The sequence below is a fragment of the Oncorhynchus nerka genome, linkage group LG15, assembly GCF_034236695.1.
Source record: "Oncorhynchus nerka isolate Pitt River linkage group LG15, Oner_Uvic_2.0, whole genome shotgun sequence".
NCBI lineage: Eukaryota > Metazoa > Chordata > Actinopteri > Salmoniformes > Salmonidae > Oncorhynchus > Oncorhynchus nerka.
This window is the reverse complement of record NC_088410.1, coordinates 66,470,789-66,491,524: the sequence shown is the minus strand read 5'-3', so window position 1 is coordinate 66,491,524 and position 20,736 is coordinate 66,470,789. Positions and strand designations below refer to the sequence as shown.

The following is a 20,736-nucleotide window of genomic DNA, read 5'->3' as shown; positions in this document are numbered from 1 at the left end:
GTCCCATCATGGTCGTCGTCTCTTCTGACTGCCTCTCAGCTGCCAGGGCGACAAAATTAAAACCTCTCGTTGGTTGAGCCGCTGTCTTCTCTGGTGCTGCTGGAGAGGCAGGGCCCGCTCTTGGTACACCAGGTGCAGCTGGTTAGCGGGCTCTCCGTCTGGCCGTAGACCCAGGTCTACTGGAGACCTTGAAGCTGCTCTAGACCCTCCTGCAAGTGGCAGGTGTCTAGACAGCTGCTTCTTCTCCTCCTCCTCAAGCATCCAGAAATGCACCCCCGCATCTTCGACGGTAGTTCCGATGAGACCAGTCAGAGATGGAGGCGTTCAATAGGGCGGTTTCGTTGGTCTCCTTCATAGCCGTCAAAGACAGCCAGCGGTTGTGCCACGACCACCGAAGTGGCCGTGGACCTCCCCGCACATACCGCCCACGCCGGTGTGAGATGGAGGATGGAGCCGGAAATCGTTGACGCTTCCTCCATCTCCTCTCTTGACAGCTCAGTCCTACCCAAGGTAAGACAAAATAGAGAGGCTGCCAAGAGGGCAATATTATTAGCTGCTGCTACAGCTTGTACACTTAGAGCGAAGGACTTCTCCACCAGCTGTGCTGTGAGCCGGTCCTTGGTCGTAGGTAGTGTGGGAACCTGGGACGAGGTACGCAGCTAGTGCATCCTGAGTCTAGGGATCTCAAGGTCGTTTCCCGTCCACTCTGGTGAATGGGGTGTACGCCTTCGCCGGCGCTCTGGCCATTAAAGGTATCTCCCATGCACCCTACACATATTTAGTGATCGAGGGCATGTTCAGTGCTAAAGGCACAGCCGCCAGTCTTGATCTGGAGTAAGGGCCGCCCACCATCATATCCACTTCCGGAACGGAGGACAGTGTAATCTCCAGACGACTCGCGGGCCCGCTAAATGTGCCTTGTGAAATCAGAGCGCAGAGAGGCCGTTGCGTAGGAGGGGGCTGATGAAAATTCAGAGCCCGTCTCTTCCTCGCACATGGTTGTGAAATTCCTCCTCGCTCTCCCAAGGGGGGTGAGGTGTTTTTATCATCGGTGGGTAGATTCGGGTTTTCAGGAGAAAAACCCAGACACTTCCCAATATCCTTGTCATCTCCAGAGGCGCCGCCGTCGTCGTCTGACGCCTCAGAACCTGAGGCTAGCATAGACATGGCGTCTTCTAGAGGGGTATCCACCCTGAAAAATGCCCATCGCTGCTTCCTCTCCTTTAAGAAAGGAGGGTGCAGCTAGGGCATTCCGGAGGTTCCGTGAGGCCGCCCCTAGCGTGCTTTGAACCCTTGCACACAAAACATAAGTCGTCCAAAGCCGCCATAGAGGAGCAGCAACACTGAGCTCTTAAAATAGCCTTTGGCAGTGGAAAAGGCATGCTCATTTTATTTTTTTATTTAATTAGGCAAGTCAGCTAAGAACAAATTCTTATTTTCAAAGGAACAGTGGGTTAACTGCCTTGTTCAGGGGCAGAATGACAGATTTTTACCTTCTCAGCTCGGGGATTCGATCTTGAAACCTTTCGGTTACAAGTCCAACACTCTAACCACTAGGCTACCTGCCGCCCCTCATGAAGGACGACATTGAGAACAGGATATTGACGGTGGGTTCGTCCTGAGATTTCTCCTCTTCTGGGCTTCTTCAGACCAGTCCTGTCGCTGAAGATGATGGGAGGCTGATTGAGGGGAAGTGTCCCCTTATATAGGGACACCTGTTCTACTATTGGCTGCAGGTGTGTGCATAATTTTCACTCAGGCTATTCGCTGTCTAGGCAGCGGCACAAACCACTATGGGGCGGAGCTCCACGATATAGAACAGCACAGATGCAACATTTGGTAACAAGATGACGTTCATATCTCCCCAAAACTCTTAAAAATCAGTACAGTACAATACTGGACTCTGCTCTAGTGAGCTTTACTGTACTCTGTACTGAACTGAACTCTGCTGTACTGTACTGTACTTATAGCCGTCTATAATTGGTTCAGATTTGGTCCGGTCCAAATCTGAACCAATCATAGAAGTCTATGTTTGGACCAAATCAAGGCCAGTCTGGAACAAAAAAACGACATCTGTGGATGTTGAAATCAAAGCCAGGGCCAAATGTAATGTAATCTATTTCTCATCGCCTATGAATGTCCGCTTTCGGTTGGTGCTCAGTGGGTGAGGATGCTGGTTACAGTGAATGGAAAGAGAGGGGGCTCATGGGTAAATTAGTTAAATTGTGAAGATGGGGAAGAGAGGGAGGGGTTGTCCAGACTAGTTTCACACTCTTTCTTTGACCACCAGATGACAGAATGAGAAAGAAAACATGATGAGTTGACCATAACAGTATGCCAGTGGAAGGGAAAACAGTAGCAGGTGACAACTTGTGGTTTGTGCCTAATATGATTTCCTATTGTAGCCAATCGCAGTCATTCTGTTAGTGATTTCTCAGTCCTTCAGTTACCGATTTGGTTATAGAATTATGTTTTTTAAATCACTTAATAAATCAAAATTGTTATCAGTAAAAACAAGTGATAGGTCTACCTTTTCTTGTTACTTCTGTGAACTTTGATTATCACCCCTCCTCATGAGGGAGAGATATTAGAAAATATCTTAAAAGATGTGGGTTTTTGGTAACAAAATGACAAGGCACTAGGCAATATTTCTTAAACTTACAAAACAAATCACATTTATAGAAGGCAAATCCTTTCCGCTAAACTACATTTAAATATTAGTAGTTGGCAGGGGTCTATTTCAATATTATTGTGTTTATGTATTTCTAATACCTTGTTATTTCTAATACATTGGTAAGACAAGACAATTTAATACATATCTAGATAAATGGGCTCCGATCCAAAAACTATATTTTAGTTTGAAATGATTCGGTTTGATTAGAGGAACGAATCGGTGTGATTTTGTTAGATGCGATATACATTTGTGATACTGACATTTGTTGCATAAAACACATTAATTTTCCATTCTAAATTCAAATCTGCTGCCAATGGAGCTCAGCCTCTTTGAGCTGGATTTGTCAGAGCTGACTTCTTTCTGTGTGTGCATGTCAATGATGTATATGTCTATTAGTCCATGAGCAAGTTTTCATCCAATATGTTGCGAATACAATATTGTAAATGATGAAAGTATTGTTGGTAAGATAGGAATGTTATTTTAGGTGCCATGAGAACTTCTAATCATATCCTTTGCACATTAAGTAGCCACGCCCGAGAGAGGTCAGAGAGCTTGTCAGCATGACGGAACGCCCCTTTTGACCAGGAGTGCATAAAGGCTTGGAAGAGGAATCAACCTTTAGACCAGAAAACGTGAGGCGAGAACTACATGTTTTAAATGGTTGAAACTGATACCAAAACAAGGAGGAATACCTTGTTTTTGTATTCAGGATTCGGACCACGATGGACATGAGCTGCAGCTCTTCATGTCTCTGGAAGGGGAGTTTATTTCTTCACCTCGTGTTGAGGTTCAGAGTTTCAAACATTTAAAACAGGTAGCTCTCGCCTCACGTTTCCTGGTCTAAAGGTTGATTCCTCTTCCAAGCCTTTATGCACTCCTGGTCAAAAGGGGCGTTCCATCATGCTGACAAGCTCTTTGACCTCACAATACTTTCATCATTAACAATATTGTATTGGATGAAAACTTGACAAATAAAGGGGTTGCTGAGGGTAATTAGCTATAATTGAGCTATTAACTAACTAGAAAATAATATGAACAAATGTGCACACTTGGCAACATGAGGCTTTGGTCTCAAAACAAGTGCATCTTCTCGAGATCACTCAAGCCTGTCATTGCAATATAATTCTCCAATGCGCTCTGCCTAAAAGAAAATCACAGACTGATTATTGCATAGTTATATTTGTTATGGTATGTTGCATTGATTCAAACAATTCTCACAGTAGAAGAAACCATTGATAGTGTAAATTAACGGGTCAAACTTGAGTAAAATTGATTGAAGTTCAATCTCGTGCGTCTGCGCAGGCTGGTATTTCTTCTACACGGCAGTCCTGGACGAGCAGTACACCCGCACAACTTAGAGGGAACATTGGGTATGACGCTAAATTACTTGTTTATTGTTCTAATTATGTTGGTAACCAGTAAATAATAGCAATAAGGCACCTCAGGGGTTTGGGGTATATGGCCAATATACCACAGCTAAGGGCTGTATCCAGGCACTCCATATTGGCAATATACCACAACCCCCTCGGGCCATTTTGCTTAAATATAACCATTATCTAGTTCTACAGTGCTTAGACAGCTACCTTCATGGCTTAAACTCCTCATTATTATTTATCTTGTTCTACAGCACATATGTCAGAGTCAAGGCCCGCGGGCCACATCCGGCCCGCAAGAAGGTTTTTTACGGCCCCTGGGATGATCTTGATTTATTATTAGAACCGGCCCGCAGCAAGCCGGCAGCCCGCAGATCTTTTACACGCACCAATACTACATTTCCCACAATGCAAAGGTGACGTTATTTATTGGCACAGCAGTCGTCAGCATCACAGTAAAATTAACTTTCAGATACCCATCAAAAATGGCAAAACGGAAGGTGGATACTGAGAACCCAAGGTGGGAGTCGGAGTATATGTTCACGAAGGTAGCTGGAAAACCTGTGTGTCTTCTGTGTGGAGAAAGTGTGGCGGTACTGAAAGAGTATAATCTGAGACCACATTATGAAACGAAACACGCGGACAAAAACAAGAATATGGACATGGAACAAAGGCTACAAAAGGCAGAGGAATTAAAACGAGGCCTCAAATCTCGACAGGCTCTGTTCAAAAAGCCAAATCACAAGGCCAGGCTGCTGTCAAGGCCAGTTTTATTTTGGCAGAAGAGATCGCTAAATCAGCCCGGCCATTTACGGAGGGGATTTCATCAAAAACTGCATGATTAAAGTTTGTGACGAAGTTTGCCCAGAAAAAGGCAACTCTTTTTAAATGTGAGTCTGAGCAGAAACACCATTGCCGAGAGAGTAGACCAGTTGTCCATCAATCTAAAAGAGCAGCTTGTGAAAAAGGAAAAGATTTTATTGCATATTCCTTGGCTGTGGATGAGAGCACCGACATTTCTGACATTGCCCAGTTGTCAATTTTCATCCGCGGAGTGGACTCCAACCTAAGCGTGACAGAGGAGTTTTTGGCTTTACGTCCTATGCATGGCACAACTACGGGGCATGATTTGTATGAAGAGGTGTCAAGATGTGTAAATGAGATGGAGCTGCGTTGGGAAAAACTCGTGGGTTTGACAACCCGACGGAGCACCTGCGATGACACAGGAGCGGACTGGTGGCGAAGATACGGGAAAAGATGCAAGAGGAAAACGCGACAGGTGAGCTGACAGCTTATCATTGTATCATACACCAGGAAGCGTTGTGCGGTAAAGCCTGGAAAATGGAGCATGTAATGAGCATCATCACGCGCACAGTTAACTTTATCAGAGCCAAAGGTTTGAATCACCGCCAGTTCAAGGCATTTCTGACGGAGTTAGAAACGGAGCATGGTGATTTGCCTTATCACACAGAGGTGCGATGGCTAAGCCAGGGAAAGGTGCTTCAAAGATGTTTCGAGCTTCGTGAGGAGATTTGTCTGTTCTTGGACAGCAAAGGGAAAGACACAACACAACTCCGAGACGAAATGTTTCTGTGTGACATTACGAGTCATCTGAATGCAATAAACTTGCAGCTGCAGGGTCGGGATCGTGTCATCTCTGATATGTACAGTACAGTGAAGGCATTTAAAACCAAACTGACTCTGTGGGAGACGCAGATGCGGAAAGAAAATTTGAGCCACTTTCCCAGCTGCCAGACCATGAAAGAGAAGCTCTCTACCAGTGCGTTCCCGAGCACACAGTTGGCTGATAAAATAGGTATGCTTGCCGCTGACTTTCGACGCCGATTTGCTGACTTTGAAGCACAAAAAAAGCAGGTTGGAACTGCTCGGTAACCCATTTGCTGTTGACGTGGAAAGCTCACCACCAAACCTCCAAATGGAGTTGATTGACCTCCAATGCAATGATGCACTGAGGGCAAAATATGCGGCAGTGGGTGCTGCGGAGTTCGCCCGTTTCCTCCCCGGCACAATGCCCCAGCTGCGCATCCAGGCTGCTCAAACGTTGTCTATGTTTGGCAGCACATACCTGTGTGAACAACTGTTTTCTTTGATGAACCTGAACAAAACATCACACAGAAGTCGACTTACTGCTGAACACCTCCACTCAATTCTGAGGATTTCTTCAGCTCAGAGCCTTACCCCGAACATTGATGAACTTGTGGAAAAGATGGGACACCACCAAGTATCACCCTCAACCTCAAACAAGTGAACATTACTGTGCAATCACATATTTAGAGTTTTTACTCAGTTCAAGTTTAAAAGTTAAAATTTAATATTTGTTTTCACTGCATGTTACTTCTCCTTAAACAAAGTGTTGTTTTTGATTAATAGATTTTTGCACTTTATTTTTTTGTATTTCAATCCAATTATATTTTAAAAATATTTCAGTTGAGTGGATGATAGAAAATTGCTATTATTGTTTTTTCTTTGAAGTAAATTTAGCCCACTTTTGCTAAAATAGAAAATATAGTCTACTGATGGTGCCTTGAATACCGGTTTCTTTCATTTAATGTTCATGTTATGGGGATATTTATATAAAGGAAATTTGTCTTTTGTGTCTGTTGAAAATTAAAGATTACTGACAGAGCCATAAGAAAATATTGCTTTATTTATCTGATCATATTGTAATATATTTGTTAGGTTTTCAGTAGGTTCAATTAGGTTCACTAGACTATATGCGTCATTTAAAAATTTTTCAATGAACATTCGAACAGTCCGGCCCTCGTCTTGTAGCTGATTTTTTTATTTGGCCCTCCGTCCATTTGACTTTGACACCCCTGTTCTACAGTATACAGAGCTGTCCAATGTGGTATTTTGGCCCAATGCTTTCCAATGAATGAGTCCAGTGGTCATGTGATGTCCGCAATAGACCACCATGCTGTATGGGAGGAGTGGTTTGTTTGCCGCCTAACTCTGGTATCTACACAGTCTTGTGCCATTTGACCTTTTTCATCATATATCCATTTTATAATTTTTTTAAAAGGTCCAATGCAGCTGTTTTTATCTCAATATCAAATCATTTCTGGGTAACAATGAAGTACTTTACTGTGAATGTTTTCAATTAAAAATGGCCAAAATGGGCCTCCCGGGTGGCGCAGTGGTCTAAGGCACTGCATCGCAATGCTAGCTGTGCCATCAGAGATTTTGGGTTCGAGCCCAGGCTCTGCCGCAGCCGGCTGCGACTGGGAGGTCCGGTGGAGACGCACAATTGGCCCAGCGTCGTCCGGGAGGCTTTGGCTGGCAGGGATATCCTTGTCTCATCGCGCACTAGCGACTCCTGTGGCGGGCCGGGCGCAGTGCACGCAGACCAGGTCGCCAAGTGTTTCCTACGACACATTGGTGCGGCTGGCTTCCGGGTTGGATGTGCGTTGTGTCAAGAAGCAGTGCAGCTAGGTTGTGTTTCGGAGGACGCATAGCTCTTGACCTTCGCCTTTCCTGAGTCCATACGGGAGTTGCAGCGATGAGACAAGACCGTAACCCATTTGACACCACGAAATGCTGGGAGAAAAAAAAATGGACAAAATGAATCAAATAAAAATAGCTTCTTAGTCAAGAGCTGTTTCTCAAGCAAGAAATTAGCTAGGCTCCCGAGTGGCGCAGCGGTCTAAGGCACTGGAGGCATCACTACAGACCTGAGTTCAAATCCGGGCTGTGACCAGGAAACCCATGATGTGGCGCACAATTGGCCCAGCGTCGTCCGCATTAGGGCAGAGTTTGGCCTGCCGGGATTTTCTTGTCCAATTGCACTCTAGCGACTCCTTGTGGCGGGCCGGGCGCCTGCAAGCTGACATCGGTTGCCAGCTGGACGGTGTTTCCTCAGACACATTGGGGCGGCTGGCATCCGGGTTAAGCGAGTAGTATGTCAAGAAGCAGTGCGGCTTGGCAGGGTTGTGTTTCGAAGGACACATTGCTCTCAACCGTCGCCTCTCCAGAGTCCGTAGGGGAGTTGCAGCGATGGGACAAGACTAACTACCAATTGGATATCATGAAAATGGGGAGATAAAAGGGTTAAAGTACATCAACAAACATAATTTAGCTAGGACTGTCTGGGAGTGGGGAGAGGAAAACTGAAAATGAGCTGTTATTGGCAGAGAGGTTTAGAACTCTTTCTTATTGGTCTTTTAACTAATTTACCGCATGGTGATGTCACCATGTAAGGCCAAAACTCCCTCCCACCAAAACAGGTAGTCTTTTCAAACAGCTCTTACACCAAAAGGACATTATCACCATTTTAACGGCATTATTCCAACCTCATAGTGTGGAAATATTTTTAAACACAGGAAAATCACATTTTTTGACTGCACTGGACCTTAAAAAGAGATTTAAAATGTTTTAAAAGTACCTATTCAATGTTTGGAACCACAACCATCGTGTTGTTGAAATGTGTATGCTAAAAGTGGCTTATCAGTTTCAGAACCATAACGACAGGAAGAGGGCCACAGAACGTTGGAGCCCTATGGGGCCGTTTATGGGAATTGTCTTTCTGGGCTGGACATCAGTTAAACTGCAATACCAAAGTCGTCCTCTGGGTAGAGTCAAAAGTGTGCTACTACCAGAGTTGCCAAACCAGACAGATCAAAAGGTAATTCGGGAATAATCACATACCAGGCCTAATGTAGGAGAGAAACAATTTTAGCAACAAAGTAAAAAAAGAATCTGTGATGATCAAGGGAACTCTGTATTTATCATGCACAGTGGCCTGCATCAACACAGACAGCAATGGAAAGTTACTGGCTACAGTTCAAGCTTTTAGAAATGATCCAGCCACCCCACAGACAGAACAGACACCGCCTTTAAAGCCCTTCCTGGTCCTTGTGAAATATCAGTGACTTATTACTCTGTTACAACAACCACCACCACATCAACTCTCCTCCAGCTACAATGGGATCAGGGGATGGGCTGACAGTGCAACGACAATTTATGGCAGGAGATACTAGCATAAATCAGGCTTCAATTCATTGCAATGGTTGGTTCTCCGCTCCACTTTGACACAGCTCTGCAGTAGGATCAGGAGTTTTTCCTGGGCCCTAACAAGAAAACGCAGCTCTGCTTTGCGAGCCTTAACACAAACATGTACAAACAATGGCATCAGCCTCTCTCTGACCTAACTAATATTGTTTCATGCTGGTGCACACCCTGTAATCAGTTAAATCAACGGAGCAGTCCACAGAATTACTTCATGGTCCGTCTATCATTCGACTAGTATCAACGATAGGCCCATTTCATTTTCTATTTCATCAATGACAAAGGCTTATAGCATAATATGTTGCATTTGTAATAAAACACATTCAATGCAAGGCACCTCTGGCATTTGTCCTATGTTCATATTGTAGTGTAGGATATGGCTTTTAGGAAGCCAAGACATTCTCATCTGGATGGACCTACAGACAAACATGGATTCATGAACATGAGCATGCACACAGGCAACATAGGAGAGAGTGGAGTAAGTTGAGACACACCTTGCTTCTAGGAAACAATACAAAATGAATCATGTGAGCAAATATTTAGGAAGATAATCATTTCATGGAGTCTTTGAAGGAATAAACCACATGGAAAAAGTGGTAAGCAAGTTAAGTCCAGCAAACTGATTTTCACAAAATCAAATTCAGTTTGTGTTATAGGTTTTATGATGTCTGTATCTAAACCAAAGTAGATTGTTTTACACATCAGTTGGGGTGTTTATAAGCTACAATATGAGGTCCTAAACCTAGCATGAAAGTACACCCTTGTAGCTCTGTGGGACAATATTATAGTTTTATTTATAGTCAAAATGTTTGCCTTGGGGTAAATTGAGCCAATGGCCACCATACCCCATACAAATTATGTTAACATTTTGTCCGTTTCATGCATAATATGCATAGTATTTTTGGCAATACGTCATGTATATGAACTCAAGATAGTGCAGCCAAGAAAGTGAGCAAAAGTCCATTTGAGCAGTAGCAAGGGATGACAAAAATAGACTGAATGACACTGAAGAGGTACATTGACAAAAAATAAAATGAACATGTATCTGTGCTAAAGAGAGGCTATGAGAGAGTAGCAGAGGAACACGAGGTCTTATCTGATGACAGAGTCTGAGCTTGCTAAAACATCAAGAATCTCGTGGACCAGTTTTATGGGTTTAGTAGTCTCAAATGCAGAGAACTTGCCTACGAATTGGCACATCGAAACAACATCACTGTCCCAGACAACTGGTCAAGAAATGGAAGGGTAAGTTATTGTGATAACTCTGCATTTAGATATATTCAGACTGATACAGTGGATGTGAAATTTTACAGTATATCAACTGCAAACCCACTGTATATTTGTATATCCACTGCTCATCCTCTTACAACTAGGTAGAGTTGTATGTATGTATGTAAGTAAACTTTGTTTAAACTCTAGCTGTCCGTCTCTAAATGTTGTTTGTTACTAGCAGCACCATATTGGCAGGTAAAGTTCTGGTATGTGCAAATGATCTTGGCAAAAGGTGATTTTGATATTTAACAGAGAGATCTACAGTAACAGTCAAAAGTTTGGACACCTACTTATTTAAGGGTTTTTCTTTATTTGTACTATTTTCTACATTGTAGAATACTAGTGAAGACATCAAAACTATGAAATAACATGTATGGAATCATGTAGTAACCAAAAAGTGTTCAATCAAAATATATTTTATATTTGAGATTATTCAAAGTAGCCACCATTTGCCTTAATGATAGCTTTGCACACATCTGGCGCACTCAACCAACTTCACCTGGAAAGATTTTACAAAACTGTTGTTTACATGAATTCTGATTATTTCCAGGGATACACAACATCCTAAAATATATTTAGAGATCTTTCCCTTGACATAGTGATGCTGAATGTAAAAAATGTCTCAACTTATCCCACTCTCCCCTAGACGGATGAACATGCACACAGACACACAGTAGCACACACAGATAAATCTCTCCCTGGAGCCTTTAATGGGATTGAGAGCGTGGGGTTGAACTTTCACACAGATAGAGAAGAGATATAGGCAGCATAGAGGGAGGCAGATGGAGAGGCAGCGTAGATAGAGTGAGGGAGAGAGAGAGAGAGAGGCAGAGAGAGCAGAAGGTGTGAGAAAAAAAAGGTACTTTTGAGGATTTATTAGGCAGAGAATGAAGAGAAGGGTGGAAGTAGAAGGGGGGGTGTTGGCGTAGAGAGGTTTGATTTCATTTATATCATTCATGCTTGCAGACTGAATATGCAGAATGCACAGTCACATTTAGACAATACTTAAATATACTACATTCAATTAAAATAGGTCCTAGCTTAGAAGAACAGTTTACAAAGTGACATTTTGTTATTAAAAAGTCTGATGGCATTGGCTATGGTAGAATTTGTCAGCGTATTTGTCCTTGCGTTGACACTGGACAGTTGTTTCTGGTTTCGCAGGACTCCCTTCTCTGTGGTAGAATACCTTGTAGAGAGGGTGGTCAGGCTGGTGCATTTCAGTGACCAATCTTATTGCTGCTTGCTCTAGATAAACACCCTGTGGCATACTGTCACAGTGGAACACACACTGGCCTGATCCTACCAGTCCTGTCCTGTCCTGTCCCCCTATGACAGTTCTGGGCACAGCACAGATCTCCAAAACACCCCCTTCTGTCTGACCTCAGTAGCTAGGCTATTTAGTGTCTGAGACATTCAGATGGTTCTTTGGCTCTACATCTGAGATGGCGAGAACAATGTGGTGGCCCACAATGTCTAAAAACGATGTCAATGTCGAAAACATTCTCTAATTGACTGATGTCGAAATAGCAAATGGTTTTACAACTAGATTTCCTCTCTCTATGTGGTCTAGTTGCTGCTTGTAGTCACTAATCTGCTTTCTATTATGTCTGTACTTCTCTTTAGCGTTTTGTGATTTCAAACACCACTGTGAAGGGCACTTCACCATCATATAAAGAATTGACATTGGGTCATAAGTAGAGCCAGGAGATTTTTCTGCCCATATGGCCTGGGCCCTAGAATTATCCAGGGGGGGGGGGGGGGGGGGAGAGCTTTTAGCAGGACACAATGTTTAGGAAAGTTCCAACAGAAATACGCTATGTAGCCTAATGTAAAACAAACAAGGAACCATGTCGGCTGTATACATGGCATTTCTATCTGCAACGTTACACAAAGTTTAGAACCTAAACGTGGCCCACTTCAGGTCAAGTGATCAGGTCAAATAAAATAAAATTGTCACATGCTTCGTAAACAACAGGTGTAGACTAACAGTGACATGCTTACTTATGGGCCCTTCGAAAGAAATGCAGAGAGAAAAATAGAAAGATATTGACACAGGGAATAAATACACAATGAGTAATAACTTGGCTATATACACGGGGCACCAGTACCGAGTCGATGTGCAGGGGTACAATGTTATTGAGGTATGTACATATGGGTAAGGGTAAAGTCAGTTGGCAACAGGATAGATAAAAAGCAGTAGCAGCACCGTATGTGATGAGTAAAAAGAGTTACTGCAAAGGGGAGGTCAATGCAGATGGTCCGGGTAGGTATTTACATTTAACATTTACATTTAAGTCATTTAGCAGACGCTCTTATCCAGAGCGACTTACAAATTGGTGCGTTCACCTTAAGACATCCAGTGGAACAGCCACTTTACAATAGTGCATCTAAATCTTTTAAGGAGGGAGGGGGTGAGAAGGATTACTTTATCCTATCCTAGGTATTCCTGAAAGAGGTGGGGTTTCAGGTGTCTCCGGAAGGTGGTGATTGACTCCGCTGTCCTGGCGTCGTGAGGGAGTTTGTTCCACCATTGGGGGGCCAGAGCAGCGAACAGTTTTGACTGGGCTGCGCGGGAACTGTACTTCCTCAGTGGTAGGGAGGCGAGCAGGCCAGAGGTGGATGAACGCAGTGCCCTTGTTTGGGTGTAGGGCCTGATCAGAGCCTGGAGGTACTGAGGTGCCGTTCCCCTCACAGCTCCGTAGGCAAGCACCATGGTCTTGTAGCGGATGCGAGCTTCAACTGGAAGCCAGTGGAGAGAGCGGAGCGGGATTTAGCAATCTTATGGCTTGAAGCTGTTCAGGGTCCTGTTGTACTAGCCTCTGCAGTGCCTTGCAGTCGGATGCCAAGCAGATCCGCTCCTCTAAAGCCCTGTCGATGTGGATAGGGGTGTGCTTGGCCCTCCGTTTCCTGTAGTCAGTTTATTTTTTGTTGTTGTTGATATTGATGTAAAGGTTTTTGTCCTGGCACCACACTGCCAAGTCACTGACCTCCTCCCTATAGGCGGTCTCATCGCCATTGATCATACCTACCACCGTCGTGTCAACTTTAGCAAACTTAATGATGGTGCTGGAGTCGTGCTCGGCCTCGCAGTCATGGGTGAACATGGAGTAGAGGGGACTTAGCACGCACCCCTGAGGGGCTTCCATGTTGAGGGTCAGTGTGGCGGATGTGTTGTAGCCTACCCTCACCAGCTGGGGGCGGCCCGTCAAGATCCAGTTGCAGAGGGAGGAGTTCAGCCCCAGGGTCCTAAGCTTAGTGATGAGCTTGGAGGGTACTATGGTGTTGAACGCTGAGCTGTAGTCAATGAACAACATTCTCACATACAGTGCCTTCGGAAGGTATTCAGACATCTTTACTTTTTCCACATACGTTACAGCCTTATTTTAAAATTGATTAAATTATAAAATCTCATCTATACACAATACCAGATAAAGACTAAGTGAAAACAGGTTTTTAGGAAAGTTGGCAAAAATAAAAAACAGAAATACCTTATTTACATAAGTATCCAGACCCTTTGCTATAAGACTCAAAATTGAACTCAGGTTCATCCTGTTTCCATTGATCATCCTTGAGATGTTTCTACAACTTGATTGTTTGTAGAAAACATGGTCCAGGGTGTCTGGGATGATGGTTTTGATGTGAGCCATGACCAGCCTTTCAAAGCATTTCATGGCTACACAGCAAATTGGCCAGTGTTACCGAGTGTTGATTTTTCAGTGTAACATTTCTAGTGTCGATTCAGGGTTTAAATGAACACTCAGTGGTGTAAAAGTACCGCAATGTTGTTGTTAATAATAACCACTGTTGTGTGTGAAAGAGTGATTGTGTCAGTTATACTCTGTGGAGAGTAAAATACTCCCTTCAAAACCACACCCATCATTATCATATTTCCCAGCATGGTCTACTGAAGTTTGATTTTTTGGGATTGTTTTTAATATCTGTGTTTTCGCATGTACATTGACTGATTGATTAATCTCATGCTACACAAGCATAAATAACAGAATGATTTCTAAACTAATCTGTTACTGAAATGTGTGATCCAGTTTAAATGATTTAGGTAGTCTCCTTTATCAATGTCAGTCATTCTGAATGTAGGTTGCTGATGAAAAGTTCCAACAGTTGGATGTTCTAACTCTGGATGGATTCCAATTGGAATTACACATCGCTTGGCAAACCAGCCAAATGTGCCCTGCAGGCCTGATGTGGCCTGTAAACCATGTTCCTAGCACAACTGTGTCACAGTAAAACTCATCCATCAAAGTAAGTGATAACATTTGCATTGTCATATGTATTGTCAAACAGTTTTATTTTAATGATAACATTTGTTTACAGTAGGAACTCGCTTGTTGAATTGCACAGGACTGAAACGGAACGATTTTAACAATCATGTCACTGTCACTAACACATACAGTCATGGGTGGTAAACTCTACAATTCACTTGAAAAGGCAAGGGACACTGGGAAATTATATTGGGGGTGTGGCTTGATGGGGACAGTGTGTGGAAGTGTGGTACCAGTTTAAGTGGTCTATGGTTATGTAAATTAACATGAAAATAGACCACTACTAGTGCTGAAGTATATAACTTGCTTACATAACGGCATGTGACAATAACGATTTATAAATACTATTGTAATGTCCATAACCTAACACTGAGTGATCTTGTCAAGCGATAAGGACCTTTATGTGTTGGTTCAAAATACTATATGAGGTGTTATTACATAACACCGTTGGTGCAAACTATACACACTTCCTGGAGTTAAAAATACTATACAAATCAAATCAAATGTATTTATATAGCCCTTCGTACATCAGCTGATATCTCAAAGTGCTGTACAGAAACCCAGCCTAAAACCCCAAACAGCAAGCAATGCAGGTGTAGAAGCACGGTGGCTAGGAAAAACTCCCTAGAAAGGCCAAAACCTAGGAAGAAACCTAGAGAGGAACCAGGCTATGTGGGGTGGCCAGTCCTCTTCTGGCTGGTTGTTATTGCATACAAGTTGTTATTGCATAACACCATTGGTGTAAACTACATACACTTCCTAAAGTTAAAAATACTATGCAAGGTGTTATTGCACAACACCATTGGTGTAAACTACATACACTTCCTAAAGTTAAAAATACTATACAAGGTGTTATTGCACAACACCATTGGTGTAAACTACATACACTTCCTAGTAGTGATGTTACGTTTGATACTGGAGCTCCAAGGTATGCGCTGAAATCGCTAAGAGGCTAACTCTGAAGCAGTGTGCCGATGCGTGTCACTTTATCAGAGGTACGTCATCAATGACATCCAAAGCTCTGTTTGATCACATGCTTTTTCAAAATGTATGTTACAAAATGTGAGATCCCACTGATTTTGCAGTGGTTCCAATGCTTTCTTCAATTCCAAGCTGCTTTCAAACACCGACCTCTACTAGACACCATACTTACAAATCTAGTTAGGATTTTCTATGAAGTTTTACCTGACGGGTAGTTTAGCAGGTAGAGTGTGGAACTATGGAACATTCAGGGACGCGAAGGGTGAATTATGTGAAACCACACTTTCTGCACTGTTGTTCAAATAATTAGCTTTATTTAGTATAAGCTTCTGTTTTAAGCATCCTAAATAATGCCCTAGATTCAGTAAAAAAAAAAAATAGAAGGCAAAAAAAGGAATTGTGATCGAATTGTGGGAATTGTGATCGAATCAACAAAACATTAGCCACTTTCAACGCAACATACCGAAACAAAACTAACTATGCAAGACTTCTTATGCAAAACTAACTATGCAAGACATTTTGTTGTAGGCAGAATGCATCCGAGTAGGATTCTATTGCATTGACATGCAGGACTCAGCCATACTCTACACAGACCGGCGCGGCATAACCAAGATGTGCTTGTTTTGAGATCAAAGCAAGAGCTGCATGTAGCCGCGTGTGCACATTTGTTAATATATTTTGATAGTTAGTGAGTTGTTAGCCCAGTTATAGATCATTTGTAGTCAGCAATGGGGGAGTGATTGCTTCCTACAAGAGCACAAAACCTGTACATTTCTAGACATCTTTGAAAAGCTAGTCAGGTAAAAAGTGTATTTGTTTGTCTTAAAGGGGCAGTGTTGTATATTGATACAGGCTTGAATAGCCAAGTTGCCAATAGGCAGAGGGTTGGATAATGTCTGATTCTCTGTAATAATTGTATGGGAATAAAAATGCATTTTATTTTGTAAAGTGTTTTTTTTTGTGCATCAAACACAACATTTTCAGTCACCTCATTGTCTGAATGAGTGGATAAACAGGTTAATTTCAAGCCCTGCATGTTTTTTTCAGAAGTCAAGGAATTTAAGCATACATTGATCACCACACATTAGCTGCTATTGTCGGCTGAATGATAGAACATCTATTTCCATGTTAAAATGTTATGGGATGCATTTTATCCATTGTTTTTTATGGAAGGCCACTCTGGTAGGCCAACATTATGATCAAATGGCCACAGTAGCCTACTTGACCACTGTCAGAAACTGTAACTTAAAGCGGGTACAGCCTCAGAGTTCACAGTAAACATGCTGGAAGTTGCAAAGAATTTTCACAATGTTCAGATTTGCACTCACTAAACCTGAAGTTTGCTCAGTACCGGAAAAAAACGAGGGAACATTGCTATTAAGGTGTAACCCCATCAGCACTAAGCAGTGTTCATTTAACACTCATTATCATGGACCTCTATAGACAGTGGCCCAGTGTTAAATTGAACACTGTCAGGGTTGATTTAACACTGGAGAATTTGCTATGTGCAGCTGTGAGTGCTACGGGGCGATAGTCATTTAGTCAAGTTACCTTGGGGTTCTTGGGCACAGGGACTAAGGTGGTCTGCTTGAAACATGCAGACATTCCAGACATGGTCAGGGAGAGGTTGAAAAAGTCAGTCACGTGGTCCAGCCTGACTTGGATCAATTCTGAAGAATAGAGGGTGGTGATGATGATGCTCCTGCTGCTAATGTCCTCATTAGAAGCATTCAGGTTCCATATAGATGCGGTAAAGAGGTCAAGTCGAACTAGACCAAAACAATGGAATTGCCATGGAAACACGTGGGAGAAAGGGCCGCGGGGGAAAGATCCCAAGGCTCCTCGTTGCCCCCCAGCAAAATGTGCCTACATTTCATTGTTTATGTGTATTTCACACTATGTTGAGATAAAAATCTGAGTATAATGCTTGTATGGATGTCAACCCCAACACATGTCATTGTTACCAATAAACTGCATTACAGTTAAAAATTACTGACCAGCTTATACGAACGGGAGTTAGCATTTAGCAGTCACTTCTTCTCAACCTGAAAAGGGACAACTTCTACATGTTATGTAGTGAAAAACAGCCAACTATATCTAAATCAGACTTAAATAACAACGTTCTGCACCTGTTACAATACATAAAACATGGCGGATTTGACAAAAATCCACTTTGTTAGATCAGATTTGTTGAATGTGCGCCAATCTGGTTAATGGAAGGTCTGAGCTTGTTTTGATGCCAGAACAGGGGTCTTGCATAATAGTGCAGTGTCATAATGACTGAGTCATAGGATAACATACAGCATCAGCTGTTTAAATATGGAGATAGAAATGGTATACTGTGTAGTCAGACAACAGCAGAAGAAAGTTGACCTATTCAACTGCCAACATTGTAATGCTTTTTACCAATGTTGGACACTCAGTGAAAAAGCAGCTTGTGCACTCACACTCCAGCCTACATACAGCATGTGTCCAGTCTGAAGTTGCTGGTCATGTTCATGCTGCGCCCTTGATATGGGACAACACATTGATTGTTCATAGAGAAATAGCCAAGCCTTCTGGAAGCGAAATCTGACAGTCCCACATATGGAAGAAACAGACCTGATATGGCTCTTCTAACAGTGTCAGTAAATTAAACTGAGTCAGTAGCTGTAAAAGTATTAACAAAGAATGCTGTTTTCTCTCGTGCCACAGACAGACTACAGTTCACCAAGCCTTTCAGAATCCCACAGAACAGAAGTCAGTCCATTATTGGGATACACGTAGCCTAAAGGAGCCTAACGTTACTCCTTATAGTCCAAGGACCGTACGCGTTCTGTTGAGAGGCCAATTGGCTCTGACAGCCAAAACAACCAAGAACTCCATCTAAACGTGAATCGATTCTCAATTGCGTTACCGTTATAGAAACATAAAGCCCTTATCACATCAAAGTTATTTCACGAATGCAAAATACACACTTAGTGTACACTGTTTTAAGAGGTTTTACAGTTGCAGCCGACAATATATTTTTTATAACAACACGTTTGTGGCCGTCTTCTATTTGCACACAGTTCTTCTGAGAAACAGAATTAGCACAGGTAGCTACGCCTCTGTTTTACCCAAGTAGGTGCTGTAACATGGGAATATGGCTGTGTGGGAACCCTAGCCCTAATAAGGTGTAGTAATTTAACACTTTTTTATGATTATTTCTCAATGACTGGAAATATACATTCCATTTGTTTCCAAAACCGGGTTCTTAACAAAACTCTCCCTGCCAGAAGATACTATCGTCAAGGCATCTATGAATGGGTTAGGCTATGTGCAGTACTCAGCAATTAAATGCTTGCATCTGACAGGAGGTTTATGGTGACACATGGTTCAATATATAGGCCTAAGAATCATAGCATTCTATGACAAGGATTGGGCTTTAAAATACAAAGCCACATGTAAATACCATTTTAAAGAACTTAGATTAGATAATACGTTCCCAAGGGTAAAGCCTCCCCTACATAAACACTATTATGGTACACATTCACACACCCCACTTCTCCAGTCCTGCAGATGTCAGTTCAGGGCTTAGCAAACTAAACCACTCCATGGTGAAGGACAGGGCGGCGCACAATTGGCCCAGCGTCGTTAGTGTTTGTCCGGGGTAGTCCGTCTTGTAAATAATAATTTGTTCTAAACCGACTTGCCTAGTTAGATAAAGGTAAAAATATATATATATATATATATTTAAAAAACGGAGTGGCGCAGAGACCAAGTTTTGTGTAATCTAGCTCCAACCACATCGGTTCGACAAGGTCAATACTTTTTTTTAAAGTTTAAATGAAACGCCTACCTTGTACCGATGTTTGTCCTCTGTAGTTGTGTGGCTTTCTTTGCTAAAATCCATACTTTTCAATAAACGTTAATCAAATACAACCACTGACTGTTTCCTTGTTGAGATTCAATCGGCACATGCACATTTGCGCTGAGCAAACACTCAGAGGTTGTATTTGTTCACTAAAAAAATATGGATTTCAGCAAACAAAGAAAAGCATGCAACATAGGCACAAGGTAGGTGTTTCATCATTCCCACGTTTCGTTAATATTGAACTTGGGCGAATCGATGTAGTAGGAGCTAGATTTAATGTAGCATGATTCTCTTCTCCACTGTTGGTGGAGTCATCAGAAACTTCCTTGTTCAGGGCACTGCATGATAGGCTATTTGTGGATCAAATATGCGCAATGTATTTAATTTCCCAAAACATTGCCTCTCACAAAGCATTTATTGCACAATAATTAAACGCATATTTAATAATGAAATAGACTAGCTAACGTTAGCAAGATACATTTTGACTAACAGCTGTCATATCACCACGATTCCACTAATAAAAACGCAACATGTACTAACATTGACTAACCAACCAATAGTCACTGACAGTTGACGGTTCACTAGCTAGACAGATTGCGATGCTACTAGAGGGGCGCTATGAACAACGGTCTTTGCGAACGCTGACAATATTCGTCTGTTGCTTCTAAAAAAGAAAATCGGTTGACATCGCTTTATTATTATTTGAAGAGTCGATATGGTTCTGCTGTTGTATGTAGACCTAGCCTACATGACAACCTTGTTTACTTCCTCCGCCGCGCGCTAGCTAGCCGACGCACTAGGCAGTATGTCCTCGTTGAAACTCCCTCATCGCATCCATCATGAAATTATACATGTTACAACTCCATCGGTGTTGAAACCCTACCTGTCCAGTCTTGCGTGGCTCGTGGTCGGCAGGAACCCCTCATAGTCCAGGTTTGAAGGAGAGCTGCTCGTTGCCAGCAGCGTTGTTTCGTTGTGTGCGTCTCTCCGCGGTGCTTGATGGCAATGAATGGAGTCACGTTTGGAGAGGTCCTGTCCAACAGGACGGAGAGGATTTCAGACAGCGCAGATGCGCTACATCAGGCACGGGGTTATGTGAGCACTAGCTAAATTGAGTTTTTCACTAGCAGTAAATGACTAATCTTTGAAAATACATTTTTTTTTTTTTTTTTTTAAATATGGTTGGGTTCACATGAATCAAAAGATGACAGCCTATGTGGCAATAAGATCAGGGGTCACCACTTGTGTTGTGTTGAGTTGTGATGAGGTCAGCAAGAATGAGAACGTTCATAA

General features: G+C 42.6%; 1 protein-coding gene across 1 annotated transcript in view; it reads right to left on the bottom strand.

The window, feature by feature from the left end:
* LOC115143150 (6-phosphofructo-2-kinase/fructose-2,6-bisphosphatase 4-like) overlaps positions 1-20,475 on the bottom strand; it is a 46,990-nt gene extending 26,515 nt beyond the window's left edge. Inside the window, exon 1 of the mRNA XM_029683265.2 lies at positions 20,327-20,475. Within this exon, the coding sequence (XP_029539125.1) occupies positions 20,327-20,369 (43 nt within the window). The 5' untranslated portion in view covers positions 20,370-20,475. The remainder of the gene's footprint in view (positions 1-20,326) is intronic.
* Positions 20,476-20,736: the final 261 nt, after the last annotated feature.